The following is a 12,248-nucleotide window of genomic DNA, read 5'->3' as shown; positions in this document are numbered from 1 at the left end:
TAGCCATCCCTGCCCGTCTCCGTTTGGTTCAACTTAAAATCCTTCATCGAGTGTATGTCACTGGTCCGCGTCTGGTGACAATGGGCTTTTCCCCTGATGGGTTATGTAAGCGTGGTTGTGGGTCGAGTGCTACTTTTTTACATATTCTTTGGGAGTGCCCAGTGGTGGCGGCCTACTAGACTGCTGTGCTTGAGGTGATGGCTGCTGTGACTGGTGTTGCCCTGCGGCCGGAGACACGACGGTGTCTGTTGAATGTGTGGGAACCCACTGACTACTCTGTAGCCCAGACCAGATGGGCTACCTTGGGTTACATGATTGCCAAACGGGATATTGCGCAACTCTGGGGCGCATCCAGACCCCCTGAGGTCTCGAAATGGGAGGACAACATGGACTGGTCCATGTTTCGTGAGAAAACTGTTTACGTGGCCAGGGGCAGACCTAGGGCGTGGACGAAGATTTGGGGCCAGTGGAATGAATATCGTGGGGATATCTGTACCCCTCCCCTTGTTGGCACTACTGATGTTACTCTATCTCCCTAGGCGAGCGTTCCCGGAACCTTTTCATACTGTCTTGTGCATTTCCGGTTCTCCCCGCTGCTTTCCCCCCCCCCCAACCTTATTAGAGTCTCAGGGCTCTTGTTATGTTCTCCTGATTTCTGACCATCCCCTCCGTTCTTTGGGATGACCTTGATTACTATGCATTCGCCTTTTTAGTGTTTGTTGTGTTTATGTATAAAACAGAAAATCAATATGCTCTGTGATATGTTTGGAGTAATGCTTGGTACTTGATTTGTGCCTGACCACGGGAGTACATTTCTATTTATTTCTTTGTGCCTTATTATTAGCGGCCGGCCCGTGAGGTTGTGGGCCCATTTTTGTATTTTCTATGCTTGCTCAAATAAAGGTTTTTGGAAAAAAAAAAGAAAAAAGAAACCCACACTACTTAGGCAAATCACGAACTAGGCATTCATACACAAACCATACCCATATTTGTCCCACTCTCTCGTTGCCCATTGTCCATCGTTCAGACCCGACCAGTAGTCTTTCCTGAACTCTACCATGTCCCGTCCCTTCCCGTCTTTCCTGAAGTATTTCTCATCACTCACACAGACAATCTGTTGCGCACCAAAACTCTCTCTGGACCGCTCTCCTGGTCTTCCATCCTATGGACCTTACCTCACCCAGACGCTGTACCTCTCCCCCCCTGCCCCCTTCCTGGAGACTACTTCATACCCCAGTCTAAGGATACACAGAGCGAAGCATTGTGAAGCCCACACTACGGTAAATCCCACTCCACATAATTCCAGTACACTCAAAACCAAATCATTACTATCCACATAATTCCACTGCACACCTTGCCACATAATTCTACGCCACACTATTTCACAACTAGCAATTCGAATCCAACCCACATAATTGCACTCCATAACACATACCACCACTCCATTCCAAAACACATGGGTAAAACACATTGTCATTTACAGCGCTAATAGCTCCAACTCTTGCGAATGCGCAACCTATTGGCATTGCCAATGCTTGTTTTTTATTGCTGTCGTTCTTTTTGACAGTTTTATATATTGTGAACCCAACCCAAGGCAAAGGCTATCTAAGCGCTATTCATGAGCACCAATTGCAGTACACAAGATCAGATGTTTTATTTAAGGGCCGGGGCGATGAAGTTATTTGCTCAGAATCACAGGATGTTGAGAGCAGACGCCTGGACTCAAACCTGATCCCCCATCTCTGCAACTCTGACCTTCAGGTCACATGTGCCTATGCACACGCAAGCCATGAAAGTGGAGGATATTGTTCTTTGGAAGGACACTGGGGCAAGGTGACAATGGCCGACACCCTGAGCAATAGGACAACAGGGAGGCCCTTTCACTTAGAAAATTACTAAATCCCCCCTCCAGCCCCCCTTGACAGAGCAACAGAACTGCCAGGCCCATTTATATTACTAAATTACTCAAGCTCTCCCCAGTCCTCCACTGCCTCGGGGCAATGGCCTGACAGGGGAGGGTATAAAGCATAAAACTCCACTGCTGTGCCATCCAGAGGGGCGGGGGTAGCGGTGAGAAGATGGTTCAAGTCCACAACATCACCTGTCCCCCACAGCGAGGCCCCAGCACAAACCCACGCTCCTCCGCCCACCAGTCCACTGAATGAGAAGGCCCATGTGCGAGGTGTCAGATGAAAACACCTTTTCTGGGCTGTGTGGCCCCAGGGTGGCCGAGGTGAGAATGGCTCACTGGCCTGAGGAATACCTGGCCCCCAGGGAGGCCGATTCTCGCATACAGTCCCCAGCTTCCCAGCCCACCATCAGGGCAAAAGTTTGGCAAGGCAGGGGGTCAAAGAGAGACCAAAACTAATCATCGCCCAAAGGCCACATCACACGCTCCCCACCGAGGCAGTTTTTCATTATACCTGTCCAGTGCCCTCTGTGGGCTGGGAAATTAACAAGAGGGAAAAAACGGCCCACAGAGGGCACCAACACACCGGCCCTTCGGCCAATGCCCGATTGCACGCTGTGCCAATCCGCCCCTGCTATCGGATCATTGGCGGCTCACAGACAGGGACCTGGAGAGGCGCCAGGTCAAGTGCAGGGCCATTAGGTCACGCAGCTCCGCTCGCACTTTTTTTCCGCGCGCTAAAGGCCTGCTAATCTCTCTCTCAGGAGGGAGAAGGGAAATGTGTTTGTCCCCTGCGTCCCCCCCACTCCAAAATCTGGGGGGGATATGTCCCCCGTGTCCCCCACAGTTCCTACGCCCATGCCTACAGTAAAGCTTGCATTGCATTTGTCGGAGCTATGTAGTGTGACATAGGCTCTGCTGCGTAATGCTCGGTATGGAGCTGAATGTAGCGAGGCCACCCTTGCTGTGACCGACAATTGCACTCTATATAGCAGGAAGGAAGTGCAGGCTGTATCCTTGAGGTGCTGTCGGAGTGTCAGACCACGTTTCTTGGAATGCAATGATGTTGAATCTTTGCAAATAAATTTGTAGTTCCGGGTCTATGAGCTTATCTCCTAAACTGTTGATGTTCCAAGAGCACAGATTAAGGGTGTTTATGGTATTCATGGCGCTAGGCTTAGTTTGTCACAGGTTTTCGGTTTTGGTGTTTAAGGTCCTAGAAAGCCACCTCCAATCTTGAGAAATTTAACTTTTCGTTGTGTTTGGTCTCCTATTATACGGCTCTATGGGATCGGAGTTATCAGGGGTTTTACTGCGAGCCCCTCGTAGCACAGAGAATGATCGTGAGTTCGGGAAGGCTGTCCGCGCTCTTTTCGTTGTTCTCTGTCAGTTATTACGGGGTCAGGGTATCTAGGTTTGGTGAAGTGTTTAAGCTTCATGCCCCTAGTGTAAAATTTGGCTTGTTCTTTTAGCACCTTCTCGGCTAATTCTGCAGAAGCCCATACTGTTTTTGTTGCTTCCGCTCCTGGTTGCTCGATTGATTCAATGAATTCGACTGACTCTAGATCGCTGGATTTTAGATTTTTTAAACTGTTGATTGAGCTTAGTAAGCATAAGATGTTTCCCCTGTTCAATGTGTCTGCCATTTCCTTTGATTTGTACTCCCGGTTGGAACACGATTATGGTGCTACCTGCAGAACTCTCGTCAACTGGTCTTCTCTGCATAGTGATTGGTTCGTCCCCAGACCCAGGGGATTATTCCGTCGATGATCTCTGTTCCTGGGGACTCCTTTCCCCAGACTTTCTCTGGGCCAGTAGGACTGTCGTGACCCCGGAATCTTGCCCAGAGGAACGTTGCCTAAACCAAGGAATCTTCTAGAGGGAGATATGGTTCAAGAATTCACGCCACAAAAATAAAGTCAACGTCCGTTGTGCTTCCAAGGGTCCGAACTCCTGGTTGAAAATAAAGTCCCGTCTTCACCAGGCCGCCCCCTGGACTTTGGATGGTCACTTCCCCAGCGTTGATAGTTGGCGTGGGTAGATGGGGGTGGAAAAAGAAAAGAAATAGACTGGGGTGAGTTACAGAGGAAAACGGGCGGTCTTCTTTCAGGGAAAGTAGTGAGGGGGAGATGTCACCGGTAACCAACACTGAGTGAGCCCTAAGTGACCTCCCTCTATACAACGTCCTTCCCCCTCCCGTGACCCGCAAGACCCTTGACTGCTGCCCGTACCTTGGTAAGCCACCCTCCTCCAGGGGGGTGGCTGGGCAAAGCGTGGTACTGTTGGCCTCCCGGCTTGTCGTCGTTGCACTCCGCCGCAGTACTGGTTTCGGTGTCTTGTCCGGTTCCGCTTCTTCTCGCTCCTATTCCCCCTTCGCTGCTCCACGCCACGACCTCTCCTGCCTCGGGGGAATCCGCTTCCGTAAGCTGAAGGAAGGACGGCCCTCTTGTTTGCGCCTGCTGCTCCTCCGATAGGACGCTGGGGTGTGACATCATAGGGCATGCCCCAAGGATCTCGTCTGAGGGAATCCTTTAAAGTGGTTGTGTCCTTCCTGCACAGAGGGTGAAAGGACGGTATCAGACCCGAAGGGCAACAGAGTTCATAGTCCGATATCGGACTCGTGACAAGGACTTACTGCTATTGTAACCCATGCGGGTCCCCACAAGGACCTCCAGGTTCGTTTTCAGGTGCAGAGTTGTTGGTGTGTTTTTTGTTAAGAGGGGTACATCTTTTGATTTTTGGCCTCTCTTCCTGGGTCAGCGTTTTTCTTCAGTCATGATCCGAGTCTGCCGCTTCGCTCATCTGGGCTGGCATGTCTTGGGTAGGTTCCCTTGTCGCGTTCCCAATGCTGTTGTTCCTACCCCTACTGAAAAGCGCTGGGTGTGTTATCTTTTGGTTGCTTCCATTCCTCCTCTGCTTTCTCCGCTGTTTGGTAGGTCGGATGCTTTCCGCCGATTCGTTTTTGTGCCGAGATTTTACGAATGGGGTTATGTTGCTTTTTGATGGCAGATGGGAGTCCTTGGTTCAATGTGATGTTATTTGGTCCTGGCGTTGTTGTGTCCATGGCCTCCCTGTGCTACTTTGCTTCTTGTGTCGGCTTTGGAGTCACCAGAGTCGATGCCAGAGTTCTTACTTTCGGTGTCAGCCGAGCTTCATTTCTCGTCTGGGCAGATCAGTTTGCTGATTTGTTTTTTACAGCCTCCCTTAAGTCAGAGAGAAGGTTATCCATTTCTGTTGGAAGTGTTGCCAGCTTATCCACAATTGTTATGCAGGTATAGTTGGTCTGTGTGAATGGAGTTTCTGCTTGCGCCCTTCTGACCAGATTGTTAAGCTCTGCTAGCTTGTTGTCGATATTAGCGACAAAAATTGAGAGTGAATTAAAGGACAGACAGTTGGAGATACATCTTGTCCGATTGGTGTTGGGTGCCATTTACAGACATTTGCATTGTGTGCAGCAGCGAGGTCCAGATGTCTTCTTTTACTTGTGTTTTTTCTCGCCAAAATTAGACTTAGGGGCACTAATGTTTAATCCTGAGGGTTCGTCTTGAGGGGCTACAGAGTAGGAAGCTACCAGTTCTTACCATTCCTCTAGTGTGAGGTAGGAGAATTCTGGTTCCATGACCTGATATGATGATGTGACTGGCCCCAGCATGTGTGGTTGTGCAGTTGTGCGGCTTGGTTCAAGTTGTTCATAGATTTGAGATGCGGGCTGTTCTTGCATTACTGATTGAAGTGTATTTAATGACTTTCCCGCTGCCATGTAGGCTACTTGGTTATTGAGATCTCTATTCCCCATGTTGCTCTCTTGTAGCACAGACATGCCTTTGAGCATGTGTTGTGTCTTCCCTTTTCAAGATATTACAATTTCAAGTCAGGCTGGATGCTTGTGTCTCCTGTACCCCTTTATTCGTATGTCTTAGAAACACTTCATCCAGAGAATCTTCCTTTGAGTGCCTGAGAGGGCTTTCATTCCCTTTTTTATTTGTTGCTATTACAATGCTTGTGGCCTGATCTTGGCCCTCAATCTTGCTCCCATTCCGGTTGTCATTTTGTTTAGGATACACCTGCACATGCGTCTTTAGGCTCGTTGGGACGCTTTCTTCGATGCCCATGCTTGGTTCTTCTTTCCTTGTGTTGACTGTTCCAGCTACATGGTTTTCCCCATCCGCAACTTTGGCTGACTCTCCATTAGTCACTTTTAACAGCTGCTGGCTCGTCTGATATAACTTGCTTGGTTGCAGCGGGGTTGCTTACATTATTACTGTTTACACACAAGACTGGACCAGCGTCTTTTATGAATGAAAACTTCGAATACATTTTGGGTTGGTGGCCGTGCTTGTTCGGGGTAGACACACTTGTTGCCCCTTTTGCCCTGATGTTTAGTGGAATTTGTAGGCTGATGTAGATCAGGAGGGCTTCCCCTTCTGTCCCCTCTTTCGTTTTATGGTCGTCTTCACTGTCCTTAGTAAGAACCTTTTTACTTGCCCTCCTCGTTCTTTTGTTGGGGTTGACATATGCGTGCTGGTCCCTCGACTTCCCCAACCTCATAACGGTAGATGCAGTAGATGCTGTTGCAGCTACTTTTCTTTTACTATGTTTGGCAGTTGACAGTGCGTTGTTGTTGGCGAACCTTAACAGAGCTTAACAGGGGCCCCTCCAACCTTTTCCTCCGGAGCTCTGTGCCCCGCACACTTGGTCGCCTCGTCCTCAGCCCAGAAGGGGTTATACCTTTTGTCCCTTTAACTTAGTAGCCTTGTCCTTTTCTTTGTTCCGCTTATATTTATCTTTGTTTCTTTATGTCTTTATTTTCTTTTGCCACTCCATTTTCACTTGACCTGGTCTTGACTCTTGTCCTTACCCTTGCAGAATGCCTCTATGCCTTTTTGAGCCTTTCTATCTTTTAGTTTATTTTTTCCCCTTTAGAGTCCCTTCCCACTTTGGCCCCTTATCGCCTCTCCTCTGTGGAGCCAACCTGCCAGTAGCCGGCGACCTGTTACCAGTTGTTCGCTGGCCAGGGGTAAAAGAGAGAGAGAGAGGAATGGCCAGAGCAGGCAGTTGTCTCAAGGGAACCCGCTCTGTGAGAAGAGAACAGGAGGGCCAACACCCCTCACCTAACCGCTCGCTCTCTGTGCCTCCTGACCATGGGCTGTGGTGCAGCGGGGTGGCGGTGGTTTAGAGCGGTAATACACAGCAGAAACAGGCAGCATTGGAAACAGGTTGCGTCTGGCTGTACAGCGGTTTGGGCAGAGCAAAGCAGGTTTGATCCGAGCGCCGGAGCCGGATGGCAGAGGCCACAACGACCAGCCAGGCCCAATCCGAGATCTGAGGTCAGTGGGCCATAATTTTGTAGGAGAGAATGTGTGAGAATAGGCTCGCACAAGGGACGGGTCGGCTGTAACTACGGCAGTTATTTTCTTGCCGCAGTTTAGAGGCCATGGGTGATGTGACGAGGGCAGGAGGAAGAGAGACCCAAGAGCAGGGCACACTGAGGGTACCGTAAGCCACACCCAACCTAGTTGGGCCGCTTCCATGGGCACGTCTGTGCACTTTGCGGCTACTGCTAAAGGCGGCCACGCTCTCGCTCTCTCTCCGCACCTACCCTCAGCTTGCTTCACTACTTGGGAGTCCTGGGCCTGGTAGACGGACACTGTGCACCTGGAGGACCACCACGCAGACCGCACACCTCCGGACCACAGCGCCTTGCTCCTAAGCACCCCACTCCTCGCGCTGGTCTCTCGCCGCTGTCTCACAGACTTCTCAAGTGACCAAAAAAGACTAGGACACGAGCAGCCCCTAAGTATTCCCACATAATTCTAACAAAAGGGCTACTATAGTAGACAACAGTACCGAAAAGGGACTGATGTATGTACGAAATTTTTATAAGACAATAGGGATTGAGAACATTTTTTAAAATCGAAAATAGTCTCACGAGCAATGCAAGCACTCACATAGGAGGCAAACAGCAGAAAGTGATAGTGTTTAACTCCTCTAAGGTGGAGTCAAAGGCCACTCCGTGTTTATTTTAAAGAATATGTAACAAACGTTGATTGACACAACTAACGCTGTATGTAGCAACACCTAAAACTGAAGTCAAGATAGAGATATTTCTGTCATTATTACATAAATAGTTGGAACTATTTTTGAATATTCATGTAGCATTAGCTTGTTTAGTCAACTACAGAGTTAAAAGCCTCCAACATATCTCTGAAAATGAATACCCGATTTAAAAAAAAAAACACACATTTTATGAAAGGAGACCAACAATTACTTGGGTGGCCGGGACTGTACTGCTACTAGGAGGCCTGCCACAGATTTTCAGGTAGACTTCTGTTTTATATGTCGAACCAACCAGGTATTAAATCAGAAAAGGCTGATCCTAGAAAAAAGAACTCCACCCATCTTGTTTACTATAGTATTTTCCAGTATAGGTTTTTCATTAGTGAAATTCGCTCAGAGGAAAAAAAATATATTTCTCACTAGATAGAGGCCACGGCTGATTCAAGGAAACTGCATTCCTACAGCAGGATAGGGTAATGGGTGTTTACTGCTTACAACATGCACTACATTGAGAAAACAAACTTGAGACTACTTGTAACAGGCAGCTGGTATTCATCTTTAACGGCCTCAAGTTCTTACTGCTCAACTTAAAGATAATAATTTTCTCATTTCAAGACAAGGCACAACTTGAGATCTAATAACAGAATTAGGACTTGCTGGGCGTGTCAGATTTCACCAACAACCTCACATCTCCAAATAAAACCTCACCATCGGTCAAAATAAAATTCTATAAAACTAAGATGTTTTTTCTCGCATGTGCAATAAGGAAGTGGCAGGGGCGACCTCAACTTATTCTATCATTAACCATTACCTTACACTACCACAACACTAGGTGCCCAAGATTACATCCTTGCATCATCGCCTTTCAGAATGTTATATATGGTAGTATCCATTGTAGTGAAAATATTGACGCACCATTTAAGAGTTCCCTGTATAACTATTGAGGTTAACCAGCGCAAATAATGTGCCTTTAACACCACTATTGAAACGTGTCAAATAATTTCTCATGAGAAGAAAACATTTGACACAGTCATCTGTTTGTTCCCTAGCAGAAAACTGTGAAGTGGCTGGACACTTGAAGGAACTCAGTGCACGCCCGGGGATGTTATATGTGTGATGTAAAGGTTCCCTGTAGTTGCTTGCAGACAACCAGCAGACACCATTCTGATAGTGCACACTATATGAATGTATATTTAAGATTCCTGTTAACTTCACTTCTGCAGCTTTGGTATCCCACAACAATCACTGCACAGATGGTGTGTTGTACACTTAAAAATGCCCATCATAAACTTTCAGGGCAGCTAACGAGTAAAGCCTGATAACACCTGTGCAAAACAGTGAAACAGTTGAAGTTGAGTGCTAGATTTGGATATTTCGCCTATACCGAAAATGTCCAAGAGAAATTGAACATACAAAAAAATTAATGAAACGGTAAACGAACTGCTCAACACAATGGACAAGGGAGACAAGGTCTGTCTGGAAATGAAACAGCAGTGCACAAGCTGGAACATGTGTACAGGTCCGACAGACATAGTTGCATCTTTAACATCCATTTGTAGCAATCTAAAATACTACCCCCTTACTCTATTATGGATTGAGTGCACTCGGCTTTGGGGTTTATTTTTTTAATCCAGCTACCACAACTCTAGAATCATCTAATTGTGCTTTGACAGGCTATTGCTCAAACTTTCCACAGGGCTATTAAGGTGCAGCTAAATTGTTGGGACTTCTCATCATGTCTTTCTCTCGAACCTAGCGCCAACATGTTTCTAGCATATGCGCTTTATAAGTCAGATTTCTTTGGTCCTATATGGCACTTTAAAGTCCCCCACTTAATCAAATATGGCTGATTAGGGATAGTCCGGCTGAGTACTTCTGGCACTGCCTTCCTGACCATTAAGGTCCTGGGTCATGTAGGTAGCAACAAGAGCAGCTATTGCACAGGCCTCTCAGAGCCCCTTTTCCTTTCAGGAGCTTACCCTTAACCCCAGACCCTCAGTGACAAATAGAAAGGATGGTTTGCATGGTGGGCTATAGGAGAAATCTTGAGGTGGGGAAGTGGCCACCATCAAACAGTAGTTGGGACTCCAGAGATATGCAAGCACACAATCTCTCGCTCTCACACACACGCGGCTACTGTCAGTAGCTGGCCCCAAAGAGCGATACCTGGAGATCGGGGAAGGTGTTGTGGATAGTGTAGTACATCTGCCGGTTGGACTGCACGTCGCCGTCTGTGATCTTGTCGTCGGCTCCTTCGCGGGTCTTGCCCTTGCTTTTCTCACCCAAGACACCCGCCTCCCGCACTTCTCGCACCTTGTCTCCGCCACGCTTCGCCGCTAGCAGAGACACAGCTAGCAGTTTACGCAGGTCAACGTGTTGAGTCTCATCTCCAGCCGCCGGCGCCTGTCCATCCTCTTCACCCGCGGGCAGCCAAAGAGCGGACAGGCGGCCACCCAGGAAACCGGCATATAGGTGGTAGAGCACGCCCAGAGCTAGCAGTGCTAAAACCCCCATGCCCAGCGGCGACAGGCGGATGCCCATGGGGGCCATGGTGGGGGTCTAAGAAAACCCGTGGCGGGCCGACGTCACTTTGGAGGGCAAAGAGCTGCCAGCACTGCCAACAGCCCGGTGCCGTTCACCAGATAAGCTTGGCGGTGACGTTGCGAGACGGAGTACAAGGGGTAGCGACTTGTCACAAACTAGACTGAGCTCGCGGAATGGTTAATAGAAGTAAAATAAACCCGGAACACGCTGTATCTTTTCCCGTAGGCAACTGAAGAATTTACCCTCACATAAGATGGCCTCCCCTTGCAGCTTGCTCGAGCCGTTCTCGCTTTTTATTATTTAAATATTCAGTTGCTTTCTCCAAAATAGGCAGCAATGAAGCTCCCGGCGGCCATCTTTTGTTTACATTCTAAAAGCAAAGTGCGATAGGCCGGTTACTGACAAATGAGCAGGCGAAAGTTCTACCACGCGCACAAGCTGCTGTCCCCGCCCTCCATCTATCCTTTCTGCTGCTGATAAAAGCAAGGCTTTCAAGGGCCGGGGGCGGGCCAGGAAATGAAAGCGAAATACCAAATCAACTCGATCTGATTTTTAGGTCTCGCCTGTCGATGCGCATGCGCATCGAGCAAGCGAGACTATAGGGGCTCATCCAGACTTTATCTAACTTGCAAGGAATCGTGGCGATTCCTTGCAGTGCCCGTGACTTTTAAGCTCAATGCGCATGTGCATTGAGCTTAAAAGCGCGTGCACATGCCCCCAGCCGCCTGCCTTGCCTACTCTCTCTCACAGCCTCCCCCAGCTCCGCCCCCTCACTACTTGATTGCACGGCCGCTAGGCCGTGCCTCCCCTACTCTCCTCCCCCCTCCTCCCCCCTCCTCCTCTCCTCCCCTGCCTGCCTGCCGCTAGGCCGTGCCTCCCCTACTCTCCTCCCCCCTCCTCCTCCTACTGCCGTGTCGCACCTCTCCCCTCTCCGCCCCCTCCCCTGCCAGCCGTGTTACGGTGAAAGGCTTGTTTAAAGAAGTGAACATGCCAGGAATCTTTTTACGAACAACAGCCTCCCCCTCTCTCCCTGTTGAATTCTCTGCAGTATTCTCTAGCGATATGCTTTCTGTACTCACTGTGGGAGGGGGGAGGTAGAAACTCCAACAGCAGGCACGGGTCCTTTACTCGACACCATCTCAGCTCCATCATTCATCTCTGTACCCGCTCCCTGGCCTCGCGCTCTCCTTCCCTTCACCCGCATGCCTTTTCTTCATGTGCCTGGAGCTGCCTCTTCGCTCCGCTCGCTGTTCTCCACGCCGTTCTCCACGCTGCCCTCCTCCGCTCTGTCTTGCTTCCCCAGGTGAGGGCGGGTCTTCCACCAGGTGAGCTGCGTTAGCCGGTCAGCCAGAAACTGCCGAAGCGGCGTATAGCGCTTCCTAGGTAGATACCGCCGCCAGATCCCAAGCCGCCGCCTGCCAGGTCATGAAAAGATTTTCAAAATTGTTTGTTTTGTGAAGGATCCCGTTCCTTTACGTTTCCTTCGCCGTATAATTCCGTATAATTGCCACTTCTCTCCACCTCTCACCGCTTAAAGGTCCGCTCTGTGGGGTCCGGCAGGAGCCACAAACGTATGCGTCCGACTCGGACGCCATCTTGCCTCTCATAAGTGCACGCCTCTATAGTAATCTACGCCAAGAAGTAAACAAAACAGACATCATGTAATTCCTTGGGTCTAACTTCCTTCTTAGCTGGGACAGAAGGCGAAATTGAAAATCCATCAGTTCCAAAGCAAAGG

The 12,248-nt window shown here is 49.1% G+C and overlaps 1 protein-coding gene across 1 annotated transcript in view; it reads right to left on the bottom strand.

The window, feature by feature from the left end:
- BPNT2 (3'(2'), 5'-bisphosphate nucleotidase 2) overlaps positions 1-10,888 on the bottom strand; it is a 143,487-nt gene extending 132,599 nt beyond the window's left edge. The window contains exon 1 of the mRNA XM_078687280.1: positions 10,133-10,888. Coding sequence (XP_078543406.1) covers positions 10,133-10,516 — 384 coding nt within the window. The 5' untranslated portion in view covers positions 10,517-10,888. The remainder of the gene's footprint in view (positions 1-10,132) is intronic.
- Positions 10,889-12,248: the final 1,360 nt, after the last annotated feature.

This window comes from Lissotriton helveticus, chromosome 4_1 (genome assembly GCF_964261635.1).
Source record: "Lissotriton helveticus chromosome 4_1, aLisHel1.1, whole genome shotgun sequence".
Taxonomy (NCBI): Eukaryota; Metazoa; Chordata; class Amphibia; order Caudata; family Salamandridae; genus Lissotriton; species Lissotriton helveticus.
This window is presented reverse-complemented; position numbering and strand designations above follow the sequence as displayed.